This window comes from Panthera tigris, chromosome A3 (assembly GCF_018350195.1).
Source record: "Panthera tigris isolate Pti1 chromosome A3, P.tigris_Pti1_mat1.1, whole genome shotgun sequence".
NCBI classification, from domain to species: domain Eukaryota; kingdom Metazoa; phylum Chordata; class Mammalia; order Carnivora; family Felidae; genus Panthera; species Panthera tigris.
Window position 1 is genome coordinate 13,427,021 of NC_056662.1, and position 24,415 is coordinate 13,451,435.

Sequence of the window (24,415 nt, forward strand, 5' to 3'; positions counted from 1 at the left end):
CCGGTGGGTGGAATTTCTGTTTGCCCCCGACTGACGCGGGAGCTCTCTCTCTGTCGCTGCCCAGGAGCTGGTGTACGGGTTTCCAGTGGCCTCTGTAACAAAGCCCCACAAACTGGTGGCTTCAAAGAACGGAAATATATTCTCTCACGGTTCTGGAGGCCAGAAGCCCGAAATCAAGTGTCAGCAGAGCCTCGCTCCTGCTGAAGGCTCTCGGAGAAGATCCTTCCTTGCCTCGTCCAGCTCCTGGTGGCCCTGGCAGTCCCCGGTGCTCCTTGGCTTGTGGCCACACTGCTCCAGTCCCTGCCTCTGTGTTCGCGTGGCCGCCTCCCTGAGGGTCCCTCTCTTCACATGGCCTTCTCCTGTCTCCTGTGCGTGTCCGTGTCCAAATTCCCCTCTTCTCGGGACACTTAGTCTCTGGGCGAGGGCCCACCCTAATGACCTCATCTTGATGACCATCTACGAAGACCCTATATCCAAATAAAGTCACATTCACACACACCTGGGGTTAGAACTTGAACGTGTATTTTGGGGGACCCGATTCAGCCCCCATCAGCTGGGGTCTTCCGTGCACGCCGTCTTATTTAATCCCCACAGCGACGCGTTGACCTCCGTGCAAAGCTGCAGAGTCTTGAGTTAAACACGGAAACCTTGCAAGCAAGCGGGGACCCTCAGAAAACCCGCTGCCTCCCCCTTCGTGGTCCACTGTGGTCCTGGGTGTGGAGCGCTACAGCCGCCCAGCCTGCCGGTGAGTGGCTTTGGTTCTACTCACCGAGGTCTCTAACTCCCATTTCACTCAGGGAGTCTCTGACTTGGGTGGGCAGTTGAAAGAGTTGTGGAAGTCGAATAAAAGTGAGAGGCAGGGTGACTACGCTCGGTGGATGTTTAAAGCCTACCTACCGAGCTTCCAAGAGTTTGAGAGGGTTTTCAGGCTAAGTGTGACCTCTCACAGCCTCTCCCTGGTCCTAGCTGCAACTCCCCAGAACATTCTAGAAGGACCAACACTAGAGCTGCTGGGCCCAACGTGGCAGCCACCGGCCACTGGGAACTATTTAATTTTAAGCTAATTAAAAACGAATCACGTTAAAAATTCTGTTTCTTAGTCACACGGGGCGCGTTTCAAGTGCCCAGTGGGTGCACGTGGGTGCCAGATTGGATGCTGTAGATACAGAACGTTTTCCATCATCGCAAAAGGTTCTGTAGGACAGCCTCGGGGTAGCGTGTCGTTCAAGCAAAATCTTTTTGGAGGGGGGCACGCAAACCTTCCAGAATATAAAAAGAATGACAACAGTGATTTTTAAAAGGCAAGTTGTTCTGGGGCACCTGGGCGGCTCAGTCGGTTGAGCATCCGACTCTTGGTTTCGGCTCGGGTCGTGGTCTCGCGGTCGGGGGATCGAGCCCCACATCTGGCTCCAAACTGAGCGTGGTTGAGAGCCTGCTTGGGATTCTCTCTCACGCTTTCCCTGCCCCTCCCCCACTTGTGTGTGTGCACTCTCTCTCGCTCTCAAAAGGAAGTTTTTTTTCATTAAGAAAAAAATGCGAATTGTTCTTATCGAGCCTTGGCCATGCCCAGACCTTGCTCCTGGTGCGTTACGTGATTTACCTTAAGGCTCACACACGCCTTTGAGGCGGATGCCTCTCCTCCTTCCTGTACTGTTCCCCCTCAAGTCTGAGCACGGCGATCTGGTTCCTTTGCCCTTCCTCTCCAGGCCTTCCCAGGCCATCCTGTGGCTGGGTCATGGGTCAGGTTTCAGGACCAACGGCAGCTATACGGGAGGGCTCCAAGCTGGGGCCTGTGGGCCCACCTGTCCTCATTCTCTGAACACTTGGCACATCCCAGCCCTTGGCCAACAGATCACTTCCGGCAGAACCCTCTGTGCTGTTGCAGGGGGAGATCAGAGTAGGAGGGCTTTCAGCAAAGGAGGGGAAACTGGGCACCCCTACGCGTCAGCCCGCCCAAGGCCGAAGAGGGGTCTGCTCTCTGCCAGGCCTGTGTGAGCCCTTTTCTACCCAGAGAAACCAAAGTCCAGCGTCTAGAGGGGCCAGGTGGGGAAGGGGGCACCGCCCCACAGCCCAGCCAGATGTGCCCATTGGATGATGGGTGGGCCCAGAGGTGCCAGATCTTCTGATTCGTCAGAAGTGTGGTACCCAGATTTTTATGTGGAATTGTCCAGATTTCAAATGTGGACTGTTTGCTGTACTTTAAAAAAATAAAATAGGGGCGCCTGGGCGGCTCAGTTGGTTGAGCTTCTGACTTCGGCTCAGGTCATGATCTCACGGTTCGTGGGTTCGAGCCCCTCTGAGCTGTCAGCACAGAGCCTGGAGGCTGCTTCAGATTCTGGGTCTCCCTCTCTCTCTGCCCTCTCCCACTCATGCTGTCTCTCTCTGTCTCTCAAAAATAAATAAACATTAAAAAAATAAAAACACCAGGCAAACCCAAAGCAAACACACCTGTGGGATGGATTCAGCCCACAGGCCACGGGTTTGCAAACTTTTTTCTAACCTGGTGGTTCCCAAGGGAGCACACTGCCCCCTAGGGGCTCAAATCTATGAAAGCGTTTCTGGTGGTTCTAAAAGTTGGGGATGCTGCTGGCCTCCTGGGAGGGCAGGAACCAGGGACTTTTCGATGGCCTGTTGTGCGCAGGAGAGCCCCACGGGGCTCCCATGTTGCCTTGGGCTCCTCGTGGCTTCTGAATCTTCCGCCAGATCATCGTATGAGGGGATTCTTTTACGTTTATTGTGATCTGAGCCTTAACCCTAAATCCATTTTATACGTAAACACTCTGAATTGTCCAGGAAGCTAAGTGAGAAGTAAACGGAAGGACTATCATACCTCAATACAAAACTTTTCCAGGAGTCATGCCGTATTACTGAAAATCTCGGCGCTGAGGGCAGGGCCACAAAAAATATTTGAATGGCCCCTGACGCGGGCCCACCCAGTCTACACCTGTTCCTCACGCTCCTCCGAATCTGCGTCTCGGTCCAAGCCCCAGACTGTTCCCTCACCTCTCCTTGACGGATGTGCTCAGAAGCTCATGCTGAAATTTTCCTTTGTTGTAAATTGCCTTCCTCTTACTCTGCTTATAGACTGTAGTTAGAGCATCGTATTGATGTTTTTGGAAATGATGTGCATAAGTGGCTTTTGTTACGTGTAGATTTCTTCCAGGAGAGTAAGGGACTGTTACAAAATACTTGTCATAGAAATGGACATCAGCCTAATGGCATTGAGCGCCGCTCTTTGAAGGATCAGCTTCGTGTCAGCGTCCTCCAAGGTGATAATTAAATATCCCATGATCGACAGTCTCCCCAGGCCTTGTTCTGAGGGTCTGTTGTGGATTTTCTCCCTACCTCCCAACCCCCTACCCGCTCCGTCCTTCTGGACAAAACCATGCTTTAAAAGGGGCAGAATGATTTTCAAATACAGCCCTTGCTGATGTTGACTCGGCCGGTGATAAAACCTGTCCCTAGTGCTGGGGGAGCCTGCCCTGCCCAACTCGTCAAGTTTCCAGGACATGCATGGGCCCCCGGCTTCATCTGCTGGACATGCACGGCCCTCCCAGGGAGTGTGCGGCCAAGGCCAGCATTTAATTCGAGGCCCAGGCAGCCCGCCCTCCACCTCTCCAACCACGACAGCTCAGTCTTCCTCGATAGCAGCGACCTCACCAGAAACAGGCAGGCGGCGTGCAGGAGTGAAGGGACATGGCAGGCAGCAGCCTTCAGCCTCTGCTTATTCCTTGCCCCTGCTTCTCCCCAGCCATTAGCTATTTCTCCTCCCCACCCAGCATCAAGAGGAAGGAAGCTTTGAAAAATGGAATTCTGGGGCGTCTGGTGGCTCAGTTAGTTAGGCATCCAACTTCGGTTCAGGTCACCATCTCACGGTTCGTGGGTTCAAGCCCTACGTGAGGCTCTGTGCTGACAGCTCGGAGCCTGGAGCCTGCTTCGGATGCTGTGTCTCCCTCTCTCTCTGCCCCAGCCCCGCTCGTGCTCTGTGTGTGTGTGTCTCTCTCTCTCTCAAAAATAAATAAACGTTAAAAAACAAAAAGTTGTTAAAAAAAAAAAAGAAAGAAAGAAGAGGAAAATGGAATTCTGATCATGTCATTCCCCGTGCGAGACCCTCCCCTGGCTCACCTCTCTTAGAATAAACTCACCACTCATGAAAGCTGCCAAGGCCTTGCACAACCTCGTCCTGCTCCCCTCTCTGGCCACATCTCCTACCTCTCTTCCTTTCTAACAGCACTCAGATCCCTTCTGCTTCCCCGACCTCCCTGCGTGAATTAGCCCTCCCCAACCCCTGTCAGCCTCTATCATGATACCTTGCTTTATGTCCTTTGTAGGATTTATCATCCCGTTGAAATTATCCCGCCTGTTGTGAATTTAGTTCTTGCCTGTTTTGTTCATACTGTATCCTCATATCCAGGAACAGTGCCAGGCAGGTACTGGGTACCCAATAAAGATTTGAATGAACGGATGACGCTTCAGCCTTAGGCTTGAAGCAGAAAATGAGAACAAAATGGAATTTGGATTACTGTCTCCCTTTCCCAGCATTCAGAAATATGAGTGCAATTAGTTCAGGAAAACTTAGCTGAGTCCCCATACTCAAACATTGTCATCAGAACCCATCTTTCTGCTTCTCGGATTTTCTTTCATCTGGCTTAACTTTATTCCTTGGAAGGTTCTCCTTTGTGACCTTAAGATGGCCCTCACAGACCCCGCCCCTCCAGCACAGCGACCATGGCTAACAGAGAGAACCTCTTCCTAGTGCTCCAGCGAAAGTCTCAGGGGAGGCTTTCATTGGCTCAGCCAGGGTCACGTGCCTCTTCTCTACCCAATCACGGTGGCCAGGGGAGGTGGGACACCCTATGCCTTGCCCAGGAGCTGGGAGCTAGAGTATGCACCTCAGAAGGCACAGTTACTAAAAGGCAGGAGAATGGATGCTGGGCAGAAAAATAGAACAAGTATCTACTACAGAAACCCAAATCCGGCTTCCCCCCTCAAGGGGCAAGTGGGAGGAGGGCATGTTGCCCAGCTCTCTGCTTCCAGCACAAGATGCCTCCTTCGTGGGTAGTTACGCCCCCACCTTCCTCACCTCCTTTTCCCACAGTTCTCCATTCAGCCAGATCCCATCTCTGGCATCCAGAACTTTTACAACGTTGATTTATCACTTTGTGCAGCAGTCCGCGTTTGGTGTCTTTTCAAAAGCGGAAGAAAGAGACCCGTGTTATAACCTTGCGAGCAGCCCAAAGTTAAAAAGATCTGGTTACAGAATATCAGAAACGCCCCGGCCCTAAGAGCTTTGGGGCTCAGGGTTTATTTAATGCATATCTTCCCAGCCCTGCTTCCTCAGCCAATTTGTCTGCCAAAAAAACAAAGACTTCAGTCCTGTGGCATTTTGCATCGAATATTTATAGCGTTCTAGAGTTTGCAAAAGCATTTCCTTCTCACTTATCACTTGTTCCTCAGGAGACCCCAGCTCCACCTCCAGAAAGTTAGAGGGATTGTTTTCCTCTGCCCAGATCAGGAGCCCCTAAAAGCCACACGGTGCATGGTGAAGGTCTCACAACTCAGAGCCGTCTTGTGGGCGACAGGGGTGGGATTGAACCTTAGCCTGGACCAGCTCGGCTTCTATTCTGCGCCCCTTGGGACTACATGTGGGTCTTGCAAGATGGCAGCCAGCAGCCTGAGTTCACACTTCAACCCCGAAGATGTTCTGTTTGAATTATAAGGTGGTTTTTGTTTTTGTTTTTTTTGATCTGGAAATTTCAGCAAAACATTCGGCCTCCATACTTTGTTTTAAAATGGGGCAGAGGGGGCGCCTGGGTGGTTCGGGTGAGTGTCCGACTCTCGATTTCGGCTCAGGTCATGATCCCAGGGTCATGGGATCGAGCCCCGAGTTGGGCTTTGCCCTGAGCATGGAGCCTGCTTCAGATTCATATTCTCTCTCTCGCTCTCTCTCTCTCTCTCTTCTTTTTTACTCTCTCTCTCCCTCCCTCTCCCTCCCTCCCTCCCTCTGCCCCGTCCTCTCTCTCTCTCAAAAAAAAATTAAAAATAGATAGATAGGTAGGTAGATGATAGACAGTTGATCTTGCCAAATATCAGCAACATTCCTAGACAGTAGGGGTCAGCAGACTATAGCCCACAGAAGTTTGGGAGCTGTTTTTATCAATAAAGTTTTATTAGAACACAGCTCTTTCATTTACCTATTGTCTGTGGCTGCTTTCACTCTATCGTGGCAGAGTTGAATAATTGCAGCGGAGACCATGTGGCTGCAAAGTGAGAACTGCAGTCCGACCCTTTGCAGGAAAGGTTTGCTCTCCACTACTAGATGGCAGCAGCCAGCTGGATCTGGGGCACAGCTCCCCCCACCCCCCCCCTTCCCAGTATTTGTTAGGATACAGGTACAGCTGAGGGTGCTTTGGTCCCCAAAGAACAGTGGTTTAGTGGTGGTAGGTGCTTATTTTTCTCTCCTTCCACGGTCTGGGCATTAACAGCACAGGGATGATAACAGTCTGCGATGTTGCCCCACCAACCCGGGGGACTGCCCCTGTCCAAAACGGCTCACCACGCCCACATCCGGAAGTAGGAAATACGGGGGGGGGGGGGCACACCCACTTCCTGTGGGAACTCCCACCACTCCCACCCATGTCTCCACCAAAAGTCGATCATGGCCACAGCCAGCTGGGAGGGAGGCTGAGAATGTCACCTCCACCCCGGCAGCTTTGTGCCCAGCTAGTAATACTGTTTCTGCGGAGAAGAAGCAAATGGGCACTGGGGTGACACGGCCGACTCTGTGGGAGTTCACAGGCAAGGCTAGAACCTCCGGGCCCCACACACCTCTCCTTCTCTTATCCTTGGTCGTTTCGTTCCTCTACCAGAGCAACTGAATCTCGTTTGAGTTTCTGTGCCAGGTCGTAAATGATGTACACTCTCTCCCCGGGGAGGAGGAAGAAAGGGATGTGATGTATTCCAAGGGCAGAGGGAAGGTTGCAGGCATGGGATCCTAAAAAGTGCGTCCCCTTCCCGCATATATTAGCGATTGGGAAGTCACTGAGCTCAGTACATCCCTAGATCCGTTCAAAGTGCTGGGCCAGGGAGAGGCTGAACTGTACTTTGGAAGCTGGAGTGCCCGGCGGGGACCGTGGGCAGGATTCTCGCTCGTCTTGGGGAAAGAAACACTGTCGTCTTTGACGGCATGAGCTGGGTCGATCCCACCAAACTCCTGGAAGTACTTCCTACATCCGGCCTCCCGCTTGGTTCTCCTCCTACCCCACCTGCAGCTTCTCTCCAGTCCGCGGGGCTCCCATCCTGACCCCTTATTCCGGAGCCCGGGGCCCTCTTCTCCTGCAATACGCATTCCCTAACTGGGGATTTTACCCCTTGGAGAGCCACGTGCCCCCCTTGGCATCTGTGCGGACCCTTTTCAGAATACGCTCAAACTTAAATGCGAAGAAGAAAATACCCAGGATTGCAGAGGAAGCCAGTTATGTCAAAATACATTCATCACAATACTGTCGAACTGTGATACGTGTGCTTCTTCCCACGTTCAGTGACATGGCGTGGTGGTTATTGAGCAGATAACTGGTAGGCCTTACAACTCGCATGATTTCATAGTAATGCTGACTTCAATGATATTTTGAGAGGTCTGTTCATTGGAATGCGATGTGAAAATATCTGACTTCTGGTGACCCAGGCACAGGTACTAACTACTGTGACTGTGACTTGTCACCTTCATTTCTTATTGAAGGAGATGCTAGTTAGGGGATAATGAAAACAAACACACATGTAGTTTTTCCATCCAAATTCAGGAACCACAGATTAAGAACCCCTTCCTTAGGTGATCTCATTCAATTCCATGGTATTAAATGCCGTCCAAATGCTGACCCCTCCCACGTTTCTACTCCCAGCCCGGACCTTGCCCTTGAACCTGAACGCACGCATATCTCCAGATGCCCTCTGTCTCCACCTCCGCTAACCGACTAACGAGAACCTCAAGGTTAACGTGGCAGACCTCAAGCTCTTCGTCACCTCCACCACAGGACCTGCCCCTCCCGCGGCGCCCCCTTCCTAGATGATGACGGGTGTCCTTGGTGCCCAGGACAGAAACCTCCAAACTGTCCTTGACTCCTCTCCTTTCCCACACCACATCTAATCCATCCACAGACCTGGCAGTTCCACCTCCAAAAATAGCCTGAAACCAGCCGAGCCCTCCACCCCCGCCCGCTTACAACCATCCCGGCCTCTCTCCTGAATCACGGTGACAGCCTCCGGGGGTCCCGCCTCCCCGCTTCATACAGTCCTCAATCCTAGAACATAAGCGCCACGAAGGTGTGGTTTTAGCTGTTCACACGCTTCCTTTTGTTCGGTGGTGTCCCTGGTACCTAGAACCAAGCCTAGAGCAAAAGCGGTGCTCTTCTGAATGTTGAATGAATGAATGCATGCATGCACATGTAACATCCTGATAAGTAATGTTAAACTACGAACGGCGAGCAGCATGGTGGGGGCAGTTTCCCTGTGTTTCCTCATTGAACGCTCCCCAACGACTTCGTCAGGCAGGCATATTATTCTCCCCATTTTATGGTTGGGAAGACTGAGCTGGTAGGCCGGAATAGCTGGACTTAAACCCAGGCCGTCAGGTCCAGAGCCCCCCATACGCAACCTCACGCCCGACTACCCCCCAAGATAGAAACACCCCTCACGCCCCACACGTCTGGCAAGAGTCCCGGGGATGATGTCCGGCTCCGCCCCGCGTTCCCATGCTGACGCTCTGAGAAAGGCCAGGCCCTCGGGCTCTGGGAATGGCCTTCCCTCAGCAGCCCACGGGCAGATAAAGCTTGGGAGGGTGGAGCATGGGGAATGAACTGGGTGTGGGAATCTCTGTCCCGCCTGGAATTCCAGCGGGAGGCGCTCTGGAGAGGGTAGTCGGGGGCCTGTTAAGGAGCAGGGTCTCTGGGATAACAGGGTCCGTTTGTCCTTGTGCCTGACTTCAGCTGTCGAGCAGTCCACTTGCTGTTGCCTTTGTCCCTGCCCCCCACCCACCCACCCGGGGGACAGTGACGGGACGTGCCATTCTGCAGAGATGTGGTCCCGCAGAGACGTGGTCCCGCAGGGGTACAGTCCTGCAGGGATGCGGGGCAAAGGTAGCGTGGAGACAGCCCCCCGGGGTTTGAGTCTCAGTTCTGCCACTCACCAGCTGTGGGACGTTGGGCACAAAAAGGACTTCACCTCTCTATGCCTCAGTTCCTCCGGCTGTAAACTGGGGACAAAAACCGCGTCTGTCTCATTGGGTCGTCGTGGAACATCGTCATCCTCTAACCTAGCGGTTCTCAGAGTGTGCCCCCAGGAGCCCTGGACCCAAAACCATTTTCTCGATGATACGGAGACAGGATCTGCCCTTCACCCTTATTTGCTTCCAGTTTGCAGTGTTCTCTGAGGGTGCATAACATACCCACAGTTCTCTAAAAAGGGCACGAAAATACCCCTCTCCTTTCTGTGTGCATATCCAGCAAGGCTGGACTTTTCTTGAAACATCACCAAAACAACATATCTCACCAGGCTGCACGCAGGAGTAGACCTGTCCTCTCCAATCCAGCTGTCTTCTGCTAAACCGGACTCCAGAGAGACTGGCAAAAATGTAAAACAGTGCAGCTCTCCTCACTGATTTTATTTTGTTTTGCTAAAATGCTTACCGTTTAAAAAAAAACACATACTAACAAGTAGGTTTATTATTACCATTTTTAGATAATGTGTTTGAGACTTGTCAGTTCTCTGACATTGGTAGAGATCGCTAGGTAGCTAATGGGGGTCCTCAAGAATCGTTCAGAGTCACTAAGAGTCTAAAGGGACCTTGGTAACCGAACGATCGAGGACCGGGGCTGCTGACTGGCCCTGGCCTTGGGCTCTTCCTCAGTTTTGCAGGGGCACCCCACAGTGAGTCCTGCCCCACGTGGATTAAATGGATCCAGATTCAATCGAACAGATGCCACGAAATCAAACAGAAACACAGTGATGTAAGAATTCTCCCTGCTTCTCCACTCAGAGATGATGTAGCCGCGTGATGGGCGACGGGAATCTGCTCTTACCCTGGGGGGGGGTGTGGTTCCCCCCCGCCTCCTATAACCTGGGTGTTCGGTGGGTCCGTCATTTGGTCATTTGTGCCGCAAACGTCTGTTGAGGTCTCACTGCTCCCCAAGCTCTGTTCTAGATGCGGGGACACGGGCGGGAACGAGGCACGCAGGAAGCCCTGACCTCAGGGAGCTGATGCTTCTCGTTGGGCAGGCAGGTGATAAAAACCAGGAGACAGTTGCATTTGTCGGGTGGCCAGAAATACCACGGAGAAACAAAGCGAGGAGAAGAGGGAGCACCGGGGTAGGGAGAGACCATTATAATAGGGTGGTTCGGGATGTAACCCAGGAAGGTGATATTTGAGCGAGTGCCTGGAAAAGGTGAGGAAGCGATCCAGGCAGGCGTCTGAGGAAGGGGGTCCTTCAGAGGGAACAGCGAGGGCAAAGGCCCTGAGGCAGAAATGAACTTGGGCCTGGGAAGACAGGAGGAGGCCGCTGTGGCTGGAGGAGAATGGATCAAGGCAAAATGAGGGAGATGAGGCCAGAGAGGGGACGCAAGACCGATCCCATGGAACCTTGCAGGCCGTGCCAAGGAGTCTGGATTTTAGTGAGGGTGTGATACGGAGCCACTGAAGGGTTTCACGCAGGGCTGTGGCTTTATCGGATTTGTGATTTATCAGATGCCTTGTGGCTACAGTGGCAGAAGACGAGGGAGGAGGCTCCGACAGGGTCCAGGTGGGCGAAGGTGTGGCTGGGACCCCAAGCCGGTCACCGGGAGATGCGGGAAGGGCTCCGTCCTGGGTCCATGCTGAAGGGCGAGCCTCCGTGAAAGGCCGTCAGTGGACGTGAGTGGGGACAGAGGAGCCAAAGACCCTGGCAGGCGTGTGGCCTGGAGAGTCTGGCACTCGCTGGAATGTCGGGAGAGAGGCAGGTGCGGGGCACCGAGCAAGAGTCCAGCCTGATCCGCCTGTTGGGCACCAAACGAGTTGACCTGAAGGTAGATAATGAAGTTTGTAATCATCCAAACGACACATAAAAATGGGGAAACGCCTGAAAGAGGCCCACCGACGTCTGGAACGTGGAAGGTGTCACGAGAAGCAGAGACCAAACCCCTGGCGTGTGAGCTGGAGTGGTTTGTTCTGGGCAAGATGGACTTTCCAGAAGGTTCTACTTCATGTTTCGCTGGCCTCTCCGAACTGCTCTGGCAAACGTCGCTTAGCGTCGTTGGCTCGGCTCTGCGCTCCGGCCCATCTTTGCCAATAGATGTGGGTCGTGCCCGGCCCGTTGCTCTGTGCGGCGTAAACGTCCTCACCCAGGCTCGTTCCAGAGTCTCGGAGGGGCCTGGTTATTTTTCCGAGATGCTGTCACCTCTGGTGTCTATTTTCGTTTCTCCAGAGACCCGTGTTTTCATCCCCGGCTCAACCCCCAAAAAGGAAGCGGCTTCTGTTTTAGGGACTCTGGGCCAGACATCATCTCATTGGTTGCCGTTCCCATTTTATAGATGGAATTACCGAGGCTGAGAGAGAGCCACTCACTTGCCCCAGGAGACCCAGGCCCTCCGACTCCGGACACCAGGCCCTTGAGGGCCACACTGCACCACCCCCCGCCCCCGCATCACTGGAGACACACACCCAGCCCAGGGTTTCTCAGCCCGAGCTCCGGGTCCTTGTCTGTGGTGAGGGCCGCCCTGTGCCCGGTAGGGTGGTTAGCGCGTCTCTTGTCGGGCCAGCAGCACTCTGTCCGACAGCTGGGACAAGCCACAGTGTCTCCAGACATTGCCCGGTGTCCCCGGGGGAGCACTCGCCCCAGCTGGCCCGATCCTTGTTAAGAGTACTCCGACACAGGAGAGAGGGAGGCTTGAGACCCTGGTCAGCAGCAGCTTTGCACTGTGTGGCCTGTGTCTCACGCCCAAAACCGTTGACCCGGTCACCTCGTCAGCAGCTGTGACTATGTGGCCGCTCCAGGCCAGGTACGGGAGGGTACCGCAGCACCCGGAAGGGGCCCGTGCCCGGGGACATGATGATAAACGAGGAAGCAAACACCCACGGGTGATTTCAGAGAGTACTGAGGGCCACAGAGAAGGTAAACAGCCCGGCACAGGAGGATGGGGACCTTGAGGCAGGGCCATCCGGGCCAGCTGCTCGGACGAGGTGCCATCTGATCTGAGACATCCCAGTGAGTAGGAGCCAGTCCACGTGAGGGGGGTCGCAGGTGCATGTCTGAGGTAGAGAGAAGAGCAGGTGCCAATGCCCTGGGGTGGCAGTGTGTTGGGCGCGCTTTAGGGAACGAGAGGCCGGGAGTGGCTAGAACGGAGGGAGCAGAGGGGCGAGCGGTGGGAGACGGGGGCAGAGGTAGCGGCACTCGCGGGCAGCCAGGCCCTGAAGGGGGAGGGCAAGAGCGGTCTCGGGTTCAGAAGGGTCTTCCTGGCTGTTTGGGGGTGACCGCGTTACAGGAAGGCAAAAAGGGACGCGGCAAGATGAGGGGAGGCCGTTTCCACTGTGAGCGAGGAAATGAGGATAAAGAAGCAAGACACGTTTCCATCACTTTTGAGACCTTCCCACCCTGAGGGCCTTTTGCCTCTTTTATTCGGAGTCCCAAACACGGGATCTGGGGAGTCAGGTTGCAGCTGTTGAGCAACTGTCTCCTCAGGGGGCCTTCCAAACCTCCAACCCTTTCTCTGCCTCTGAGTCTCCTAGCTCAAGATGCAAAGTCCCAGAGTAGAGTCTGATTGGCCAAGCTCAGCCATACACCCACCCCTTAGGTGGGAAAGAGCACCCTGATTGACAGCTGGGACCTTTGTATTTGGGAAGAACCAGGGATGCGGTGGCTGTGGCTTTTCAGGGGTTCCCTGAAGGAAAGGCGTGTGCGTGTGTATTCGTGCATGTGTGGGTATGTTTGCTCCAAAATACGGAGGAAACTCCCAAGTCAAAATGGATAAACATTCATTGAAATATTTAGATCTGAATGTAAATCACGAAACGTAGCATGATTCAACCAGTCAACTCTGGAATATCTCGACTCATAGTTGTTTATCCATTATTGCTAATGTAGGCTGTGGGGAGAGACGGTGTGGGGACAAATGTGCCTTGGGAGACGCCAGTGTCCTTAAAACAGCCCGGCTGACAGCTCCATCCAGATGGCCCACGAGGGGCGGGAGAAAGCTCCCCACCGGTAGTGGGTACTCTAAGTCCCACCAGTCCCGCTTGCTGGGCACTTCTCCACATTCCTTACACCTGTTGGTTCCTTCCCCCCGCATGACGGTAGGCAGTGGCTTGCTGTCATTGCTGTGCACCAAGGCACAGAGGGGTGAGGTCACTTGCCTGGGGTTCCACAATCGGGAGGTGACAGACCAGGAGACTCTGGCTGCAGAGGCACGCTCTCGGCCGTTCTCCTGTGTCGCCTCCCGCGTCACCCAGACAGCGGACTAACTCGTGGCTGTCCTGAGGTTCAAGGGTGCAGCACAGAGAGATGCCCCCAGGATTCCTGTTGCAGAAACCCTCCGTCGCCCCCGTATCCAAAACGATGCTTTCATCTGCCCTCCTGTGCCGGGTTTACCGCCAGCTAATCTCAGTCTCCAGTCCCTGCAACACACGGCTTTTAGAGACCATAAATGCGATTATGACGAGGCAATTTCAGTTAGATTCAGGGCTGGGAGAGATAACAGAAGGGCCTGGTTCTCCCATCAGACTCTGAATGGCTCCCCAGCAGCACTTAACTCAGACAAATGGAGGAAGCAGCCGGGAGGGGAACGGGCACAGCAGCTTTCCGCTGAAGGGCCGCCTGCCCCGGCTGGCAGGACCGGGAGGGAGGGTTTCAAACGGACTTGGGGGTTAATAAATCCCTTTAAAGTTGGCGCCGAGGGAGGGTGGATTTTGACATCAGTCTCTGCAAGGACTCTATTAAATAAGGTATTAATGGAGCAGGGAGGGGGACCCGTTGGTCATGACGAAACTAACGCTTAGCGGGCCTACGTCGTGTGCCGGGTCTGAGCAGTACAGGCATGTCTCAGAGATGTCGCGTGTTCAGTCCCAGACCGCCACAGCAAAGCCAACAGAGCACTAAAGCAAGCCAAAGGAATTTTCGGTTTCCCCGTGTGTAGAAAAGTGATGTTCACATTAAGTGTGCCATAGTGTCGTAAAAAAGCAGTGCCTGGGGGCGCCTGGGTGGCTCAGGCCGTTAGGCGTTCGGCTCTTGGGGTCGGCTCAGGTCGTGATCTCACGGTTTCGTGAGTTCAAGCCACGCATCGGGCTCTGTGCTGATGGCGGGGAGCCTGCTTGGGGTGCACTCTCTCTCCCTCTCTCTCTCTGCCCCTCCCCCACTCACTCTGCCTCTGTCTCTCGCAAAGAATAGAGTTTTAAAAAATTTGTTTTAATAAGAAAAAAAGGCCGCGCACATACCTTAATTTAACAATATTGCTAAAAAATGCTCGCTATCATCTGAGCCCTCAGTGAGTCGTAGTCCCTGATCGCAGATCACCATGACAGATGTAACAGTGGTGAGAAAGTTTGGAATGTTCCAAGAATGACCAAAACGCAACACAGAGACACAAAATGAGCAAAATGCTGTTGGGGAAAAAGGGTGCCAGTAGGCTTGCTGGACTCGGGGTTCCTCACGCTTTCAATTTGTAAAACATGCAGTGTCTGTGAAGCACAATTAAACGAAGCGCGTGGGGCGCCTGGGTGGCCCAGGCGGTTAAGCCTCCGACTTCGGCTCGGGTCATGATCTCACGGTCCGTGGGTTCGAGCCCCGCGTCGGGCTCTGTGCTGACAGCTCGGAGCCTGGAGCCTGCTTGGGATTCTGTGTCTCCCTCTCTCTGCCCCTCCCCTGCTCGCACTCTGTCTCTCTCTTTCTCTCAAAAATAAACATTAAAAAAATTTTTTTGAATAATAAAAATAAAGCGAAGCACGAGACCACGTGGTGTGCCCAGATGTGTGTGTTAGTTCGGTCAGCAAACCCATGACATGGGTACTGTCACCTTCCCCATTTTACAAATGGAGAAACTGAGGCATCAGAAGATTAAACTAGTTGCCCAAGGACACACAGCTTTCAGTGTTGCAACGTATCTCCGAAAGCCCCCCCTTTTTTAAAAATTTTTTTTAATGTTTATTCCTTTTTTTTTAATTTTTTTAAATGTTTATTTATTTTTGAGACAGAGACAGAGCATGAGTGGGGGAGGGGCAGAGAGAGAGGGAGACACAGAATCGGAAGCAGGTTCCAGGCTCCGAGCTGCCGGCACAGAGCCCGACGCGGGGCTCAGACTCACAGACAGTGAGATCATGACCTGGGCCAAAGTCGGACGCTTAACCGACTGAGCCACCAGGCGCCCCATCTGAGGGCCCCTTTAACGTGGAGTGTTTTTGCTGGCGTCCTTCCTCTGGGACATCTGCACCCTTTCTGTCATGATCACATTGTATCGGTGACTGAGCTGTCTGGCTGCAAATGGAGAGCTTCCCGCCCTGTGCGTGTCGACAATCCCCACGGTCGGCTTCGTTTCCTCTCGGGCTCCTTTTCCCTTCCCCTCATGTTTCCGCTTCAGCTAGCTTTTCATTTCTTGGTTGCTCTCTCTCATCTCTGTTGGCCACTTCTCCCCTGCGACAATCCACTTTTGTAAGGGGTCTTGTAGACATATCACCAGGAGACAGGGAGGCAACCCAGCCACGCGCTCTGTTGTCTGTGCGTGAACCGAGTATCAGATGCACGGGGACCGGTCACCGACAGACTTTGCAAGAAATGACGTGACCGGCCCCTGGTCCTGATGTGCGTGTTCCTTACACAGTGATTGGTGGACTGGAGGGCCAGTAGCCACGTGTGCACTTTGTGCAGTTACAGTTAATGAGCCTCGGTGGCTAAGACGGAACCACGTTGTGGGAGACTGAACTGGGGAAAGTGACATTTGCGTGCATCGGGACCACGCAAGGCGAGGACCGCCTGTGACTGGCTGCTCTGTTCTTGTTGTCATTGCCGTTGGGTCGGGAGCCCCCTCGCTGCCTTGGCCCAGTTCAGAGTCTACTTCTGGCACCTGTTTCTCCAGATTAAACACAGCCCTGTTTCAATCCCTGAGGGATCCCTCACCCCGCACAAGGAATTTTGCTCATAACACCAAGGGTCGAAAATCCCTTCCTACAAAGGGCCGGAGAGTAAATGTTTTGGACTTGCAGCCACACGGTCTCTGTTGCAACAAGTCAACTCTGCCATCGTAGTGTGCACGCAGCCGTAACGACTATATAAACACATGGGTGTGGCTCTGTTCCAGTAGAAGTATTTACAAAAACAGGTGGCAGCCAGATTTGCTTTGCCAAACCCTGCTCTCCGCTAAGCGTCTCATCTGCTTTTCCTTGGGTCTTTTGATTGCAAGTGCGAGAGCTCAACTGAAAAACTGAATTAAGCAAACAGAACAACCACCCCCTCTTGGTGGCAAGATGGCTGCCAGCAGCTTCAAGTTTATGTCCCCATCAGCTTTAAGCCATCTCCAAGAACGTCCCTTTTCCGGCAGCTCCCTCAAAGTCCCAGGGCTCACCCTCATTGGCCCAGCTTGGGTCACATGCCTGGCCCTGAACCAATGACAGGTAGCCAGGGGAATGTAGTCCTCTGATTGGTCCAGCTGAGATTATGCCTGCCACCCTGGCGTCTGGAGTTAAGATCAGCCCATGTGACTTAAGTAAGGAAGTAGTGGTACCCAAAGGACCACAGTCAGGATGAAGCAGGCAAAATAAAAGTCTCCACTTCCAGGGGTAAATTTCCACCCTGTGCCTGGTACGCGGGAGGCAGTGAGCGCTCCATCCTTTCAACGGATGCCAGCCTGCTCCCGAGGGGCGGCGTCAGCCAGCACATTATCGGTGGCCTTTCCTGGCCTGGCATTTAATTCCTCTTAACCTGCCTGCCAAGTTATTCCACCCCCACACCAGCCCCCGGGTTGGTCTTTCTTTTGCGCCGTCCAGGCCGCGAAAGCTAAACGCTCGGGGCTCCAGCCAGGACATGGGCTGTATTTTTAATCTTGATTTTAATTCCGGCTCATTCTCCTGGCTGTATCTCCCAGCCCCGGAGCCCCAGGGCCCACGCTAATTTGCTTCTCCCACCTCAACTGGTACCAGAATAACCATTTTAAAAACCGCCTGGGGGAAATCTAATCAAATGAGAGCAAAATCTAATTTGGCACTAAAAGCCTTTGACTGAAGCCCTGTTTTCTAGGGTCTCGTGGAGCCTGAATAGTAAACTCTTTCTGGATTTTTTAAGAGTTGGGGGTTGGAGAGAGGAGAGAGATGTGAAAGAGGGCATTCCAGCGGAGGAAATGGCCTCGGCCACTTTGACACCCGTGGCATTGGGCGATAATGGGCAGGGGTGGGCTTCCTGAGGTGGCCCCCCTCCAAGAAAGTTATCCCACCGGCCGGGCCAAGATTGAAGCTCTTTAGCATTCCAAGCTGCACCTTCATCAGAAAGACCTTGGTCCAGATCTTCAGGGACAAACCATAAGATCCCAAGCCAGGGTTTGGGGGACCTAGGAGAGAACCCAGTTTTCCCAGCAGGGAGATTCAGGGTGCCTTTTTCCCGCAGCTTTTGTTCACCCTTCAGGGGTGAACCTGAGGGAAGTTGTATGTTTCTGAAGCTACTTGAGGTCTTGGGTTGCTTTCAGAATGTGTCCCGATTCCAGGAAAATGCACACAACATGTAAAATCTGATGTATAGTATTTCAGGGGACGTGTGGGCCCTTTTCAGTTTCCCCATCATGCCTCCTGTGGCTTCTGCTCACGATCTGGTCCCTCTACCCTGTGACGTCATCTTCTCCCTTCCTCCGTGGCTTCCCTGTGTTCCTCAAATGCCTCCAAGCTTGTTCCTGCCACAGGACCTTTGCACTTGCCATTTTCTCTGTCTAGAGCAGTTTCCCTTGTATTCCTATTCCACAGCAGCCTTCCTTGACTGCTCAAGCCCTTGGTGCCTGCCGGGGCCCATCTCTAGCCACTTTGTTGGAACACCATCTTTAATTTCTTCATCACTTTGTTTTTACCAACAGCATCACCTCTGTGATCACAGTTCCCCCGCTAGAATGTCCACCCCAAGAGGGCAGGGATTCTGGTGGCCTCATTCACTGCTGTGTTGCCATCGCCTGGGACGGCTCCTGGCATACCATCGGGGCCTAATAAATGGGTGTAGATATGTGAATCCACATGTGCTCGGGGCAGTGTCACCCCAAACCGAGCAGTTTCCATGGGCTTCCACCAGGCCTGGGTACAGTGATTTGCTATTTCCTGAAGATTTTCCTCTCAAATGTTTTACGCTTTTTACTTCAGTGTCTTCAAAGGGAAACTTCCCCAGTGTTTGTCACGAATGGAAAGTGCCGGGGCTCCATAAGGGGTGGGGAGCTCCTTAAATTTCTCTCTCTTCCTGGGGCGCCTGGGTGGCTCAGTCGGTTAAGCAGCCGACTTCGGCTCAGGTCACGATCTCGCGGTCCGTGCGTTCGAGCCCCGCGTCGGGCTCTGGGCTGATGGCTCAGAGCCTGGAGCCTGTTTCGGATTCTGTGTCTCCCTCTCTCTGACCCTGCCCCGTTCATGCTCTGTCTCTCTCTGTCTCAAAAATAAATAAACGTTAAAAAAAAAATTAAAAAAAAAAAAATTTCACCCTCTTCCTAAGGTAGACCGTCGGGGCCTTCGCAGGAAACGTTTGCTGACCCCTGCCGTGTGTCATTCTTCCCCAAGGAGGAGGAACAGGAGAGAGGGGAGAGGGGCCGGCAGGGTTTATCAGAGTAGAGCTCCCCACATATGGAAAGACATCACATCAAATGTGAGGAATAAGGTCACTGAGATTTAGCAGACCTTGTTTCCTGGACGGTACTTGATCTCTAGGGGCCTTTTCAGCCCTCGCTACGTGGTTCTGTTGCTGAGGAGGGGGACAGGTGTGGGTGGCAGGTGGAATTGTTTAGCTCTGCATTTCTCACCCGCAGACTGTAGGCATTTTACACGGGATGGTTGGTGCGGGGCCTCCTGAGCGCCGTGGGATGTTCAGCCGCATCCCTGGCCTCGGCCCCCTGGATGCCCGGTTGCACGTCCCAGCCCCATCTGTAACAAAACCGAAAACGTCTGTGGACATTGCCGAGTGTCCCCTGAGGGGCAAACCGCCCCTGGCTGAGCACCACTGCTTTCGGGGAGGGCCGCGAGTGTCTAGACATGCCGTGTTTCCGAGGGAGAAATCCAGGCCTTCCGCTCGCCCGGGCCTTGGACGCTGACGCCCCTTGGTCCGGCCGACATCTCAGTCCTTGTGCCCTGACACCCGCTGGGGACGCACAGTCGCTGTGTAAGTGGACGCCCGCCACCTGACTGCTTTTTTTTTTTTTCTTTAATGTTTATTTTTGAGAGACACAGAGACAGAATGAGAGTGGGTTGGGGCAGAGAGGGAGGGAGACGCAGAATCCAGGCTCTTAGCTGTCAGCACAGAGCCCGACGCGGGGCTCGAACTCTCAAGCTGTGAGATCGTGACCTGAGCCGAAGCCGGACACTCAGCCGACTGAGCCCCCCAGGCGCCCCTACCTAACTGCTTTTACTCTGTGAATATCGGATGTTACCCGGGACTCCGAGCCCGGTGGCCAGTTTCCCTGCCCCTCCTCCCCGGAAAGCTCGGGTTCTTTCTATGTCCACTTTGCCCCCCAGCCACACAAAGGGAGGCCCCACCCTGGGCTTACCCTGAAGCTGCTCGGGACCCTCTCTTCCTGTTTTCACCTCCTCTGGTGCCCAGATCCTTCCAGGAGGTGCTTCCTCAGCCTCCTGGCCCAGCTGGTGCCAGGGGAGGATTGAATGGACGTGCGTCCCTTTGTCCTGTGCCACGGGGACTCGGGAATTGGCTGCTCGGGTCCTTAAGGGGGCTTCCCACCCCAAGGCGGTCCCAGCTACCTGCCAGGTCTCCAGGAAAGTGTCCCCATGGAGGGCTCCAGCTCTATCCCCGCTCTCCCGACCCAAGCCAGATTGGGGGGGGGGGGGTCATCTCATCCTCTGCTGCCAGCACAGCCCAGCCCCAGGCCACTCCTTCTCCTGTGGATGTTCGCTTCCCCGTCTGTCTCCTCTCATCTTCGGCTCTGAACAGGCACCTGCCCAACACTCGCACTTTGCCGGGCACGAGGCACCCTGCAACCCGCTTCAGCAGCCCCAGCTCTCCCACTCTTGAGCCCTCAGTGCTGGTTCTCGGGTGTCTCCGAGGCCCCAGTGTCCTCACCTGAAGGAGAGAGCCGGCATAGGGCCTCTGTCCCTGGAGAAACGGTCACTTCAAACTGGCTTAATCGGTTGTAATTTTTAAAACTCCCAGTCGCTCGCTGAGAAGAGAAAAGAACAAGTACCACCGAGAGGATCTTGTCTGCTCCCTCCTCCCCCACCAAGGGTTTTTTGGTGTATCCCTTCCAGGTGAATCACGGTCATTTTTCTTTAAGCTCCGTGGCCGGTGTCGAACGTGCACACGGGGAAGCGCGGCTCCTGAACGTCTAGCTCAGTGGGGTTTCACCAGCCGAAGCACCCGCGTTGCAGCGAGAGAGAGAGAACGAGGCTGTGCCCCGGGAGGCGTGCCCTGCCCGCTTGCTTTCCTCCACCGTACGTCCGTTTTCCCCGTTTTGGAGCATCTTCTGAATGAGACCGTGCGGTGTGCGTTGTTCCATATCTGGTTTATTTCTCTTAACGCGATTAGGTGGTTGAGACGCGTCTGGGTTGTTGTTTCTTTTTGAGAGCGAGCGTGCGCACGTGCAAGTCGGGGGTGGGGGGCAGAGGAAGAGAGGGGGAGAGAGAGAGAGGATCCCAAGCAGTCTGCATGCTCAGCACAGAGCCGGACGTGGGGCTCGATCTCACGACCACGAGATCTTGACCGGAGCCGAAATCGAGAGTCAGGTGCACGACCCACCGAGCCGCCCAGGCGCCCCGAGACGCGTCTGTGTTATAAACGCGACATCCCGCGACGGGAACATCCACAGTGGATTCAGCCACCCCTTTGGTTGACGGGCTTCCGACTGGCTCCTAGCTAGCTAGCTGCTGTCGCGAAGAGCGCTACCTTCCGCGCGTCCTGCTCACGCTCGTGAACCAACGAATGCTTTACGGTCGAGCGAACACCCAGGGTTCCAATCGCTGGGGCACAAGGTGCGAGCGCGCTCAAGCTCAGCAGACGCCGCCAGCCAGGGTCGCCCGCGTGGCCCAGGCAGTGAATAAAGGGCCCGCGTTCCACATCACCAGCAACAATCGGCACCGTCCTTTTCTAACGTCAGCTCTTGTGTTCTGGTCCCGTGTCGCAGGCAGGGTTCGAGGGGCCCATAAGCCTGCACGGGAAAGAATCGCACTCTTACTTTTATGGACCCTGCACCGTCGCTTAGCATCGCCTTGGGCGGGGAAGGTGGACCACGCACCGTAAGCCGAGAGGATCTGTCGTTTGGTCGCCGTACGAGTCACCGATCTCGTCACGCCCCACGGCAGTGGTTGCAGATGCCGCAAAATATTCTCACTTGTCACCACTGTGAAATTATTATTCTTCCCAAGGCCCTTTACCAGCTGTTTTGAGAGGGCGGGTTACTGGATGGCACGTTCTTTGAATGCTCGGACAGTTACGTTTCAGAATAATTTACTCGCTCTCTAATCCTATATATTTTATTTTAGGCTTTGCCTGCTTTCCAAGGGCTCGGTGGCTCGGGGTAGCGCCGCTTTTACACCTCGGGGACACGGTGGTCGGGTGGCAGACAAGGCTCTTGCTGACCGTGTTCTCACGTGGCCTCCTGACCCTTCTCCCCCTCCAGCTTTCTTCGGGAAGTATCTTAACGAATACAATGGCTCCTACGTGCCACCAGGCTGGAAGGAGTGGGTCGGCCTCCTGAAAAACTCCCGTTTTTATAACTACACGCTCTGTCGGAACGGGGTGAAGGAGAAACACGGCTTCGATTACTCCAAGGTACGTCCTGCGTGGCCCCCTCGGCGGGGGTGGGGAAGGGGGGGGTGGGGCGCAGCGCGGAACGTGACCCGGGAGCTCCACTGCCTGGCTTTGGAGGGTGGCCCTGCCCTAGACGAGGGATCTCGCGCAGCCAACGCGTATCATCTCGGTGTTTTCATCTCTCGCGTAACAGTCTCTGAGAGCGTTGTCCGCAGTCTGCCGGGGCAGAACATTCTGGCAGAAAGCGCGCGCACAGAGGGTACCGATCCGTGAATTTTCGCAAACCGAGCAGGCGCGTGCACCCAGCGCCCAGGCCGGTCAGCAAGCAGCGCGCCCCCGCCAGCCCCGAGAGCCCCCTCGTGTAACCCCTCCCACCAGCCGTCCCCCCACGGGGACAGCCACCCGCAGACGCACGGTGTGGCATGTTCATTCTGAATCCGGCTTCCTTGGCTCCGCACCACGTTGAGATCCAGCCCCGTTGTCGTGTGTGGGTGACCCCACCCCCGAGGCAACCCTTCCGTCACCATGGATTGGCTGCGCCTGTTCTAGAACCTCCAGTAAATGGAATCGTGTGCTGTGTGCTCTCCCGGGTTGAGGTTTTTCCACCTGACGTCACGCCTGTGACGGTCACCCGTGTGGCCACACGTAATCAGCGGGAACTATGAAGCGTTCCCTTGCGGGGATGGGGGGTAGGTGTCCGTTCGCACCCGGGGGACATTGTGGTCTCCAGTTTGCGTCTCTTGGGAGTCAGGCTGCCGGGAACATCCTCTCCCGGGGCTTTGGGTAGGCACACGGACTCTTCTCCTGGGGCCTAGAATTGCTGGGATACACGGTAGGTTACGTGGCTGAACCAGTGTAGGTTCCCGGTTTACGGCCAGAAATGTTACAAGGGTTCCCGTTGTTCCACGTTCCACGGTGCTTATCAGCACGGGTATTGTCGTCTTTTTTTTTACGGGGGTATCGTGGCATTTCATTATGGTTTTACCAGAAAGATTTTTGAGGATCACATAAGTGAAGGTGACCAGAAAAGCCCTTTCTCCATAATGATACCCCACGCATAGCAGTTCAGGACAGCCAACTTCCTCTCTAGGGCGCCACAGACCCAATATTTTAGGCTTTACGAGCCACACGGACGCTGTGGCAACGACCCAAGCCTGCCGTTGTAGTATGAAGGCCACCGCAGGTAATGTGTAAACAAGTAAGCATGGCTCGTTCCAGGAAAACTTTATTTATAAAAACAGGCAGTGGTTGGTCCACGGGCTAGAGTTTGCTGATTCTTGGCCTAAGTGAGGGGGAGGAGGAGGGGGGACTGACAGTGATGTCTCCTCCAAACTTTCCATTAAAAAAACAAAAATCCGGAGACGAGCAAATATTCCTGGCCCAACTAAATCTTCTAAGCCAGCTCGTGTGCCCCCCCCCCCCACAGTTGACCCATTCTTTCCCCACACATTCTTCCCTTCCCTCTCTCTTCCCCACGCTCACTGCCACTGACCCTGGGCCTGGCTGAGTGTCATAACCGCGGCTCTGTGGGGTAGTGTGATGACCGCCCTCCCTAGTTGGTCTCTCTCTGAATCGCTGCACAAGGCCCCCAGGCAGAAGTCGGCAGGGGACAGGAGCCACACACACAGGATGGGAAGCCAGGGGTAGGGGAGACGGCAGGTGGGTGTTGGGGACTAGGAAGAATGGATCCAAGAGGGGGCAGCCAACGTCCATCGGGCCTGTCACTCTTGCACAGAAACGTGGGCCCAAGAGGGCCAGGTTTTCTGATTTTTCAGCAGAAGCTACAAACCGACGCGTGTTTTTTTTTTTTCCTGTGAGATCTCCTGATTTTTAAACAATGGCAGCTAATTTCCTAGACTCCTGCGTGAATCAAGCGTGCCTGACCCGTGGATGTACAGCCTTGGCGGCCCCCTGCCTTGTTCTGCCCACCGCCCTCTGGGGACCGGGCAGTGACTTCCCGTCTTGGAGGTGGAGGACTGGGGTGCAGAGCCCCGCCTCGACAACATACCATGTGCCCTTGGATATGCTACCTACTCCTAAGAGCCTCAGTTCCCAAATCTGGGGAGTGGGCACACTGGTACATACTTAATAACGTGCACATCTTTTTATGGAGTGCCTATTAGGGTCCAAGCAACTGCGCTGGGTGGCCTTTTTTTTTTTTTAAACGTTTATTTATTTTTGAGACGACGCGAGAGACAGAGTGCAGGCAGCGGAGGGGCAGACGGAGGGAGACACAGCCCAGAGCCCGACGCGGGGCTCGAACTCACGAACCGTGAGATCGTGACCTGAGCCGAAGTCGGCCGCTTCACCGACTGAGCCGCCCAGGCACCCCCGTGCTGGGTGTTTTCTGTGTAGTATTTCTAATCCCCAGCAATCAGAGGCGTGAGCGGACTAGTCAAGTTTGGTCATGTCATTCATTCATTCCCTCAACAAGTATTTATTGAGAATCTGCTATATGCCAGGCACTGTGTTAGGTGCTG

General features: G+C 54.3%; 1 protein-coding gene across 4 annotated transcripts in view; it reads left to right on the forward strand.

Moving 5' to 3' along the window:
* The window catches only part of SULF2 (sulfatase 2), a 118,051-nt gene that overhangs the window by 57,716 nt on the left and 35,920 nt on the right, over window positions 1–24,415 (forward strand). For all 4 annotated transcript variants that reach the window (XM_042980224.1, XM_042980227.1, XM_042980226.1 and 1 more), the window contains exon 4: window positions 21,805–21,956. In XM_042980224.1, the coding sequence (XP_042836158.1) occupies window positions 21,805–21,956 (152 nt within the window). The remainder of the gene's footprint in view (window positions 1–21,804; window positions 21,957–24,415) is intronic.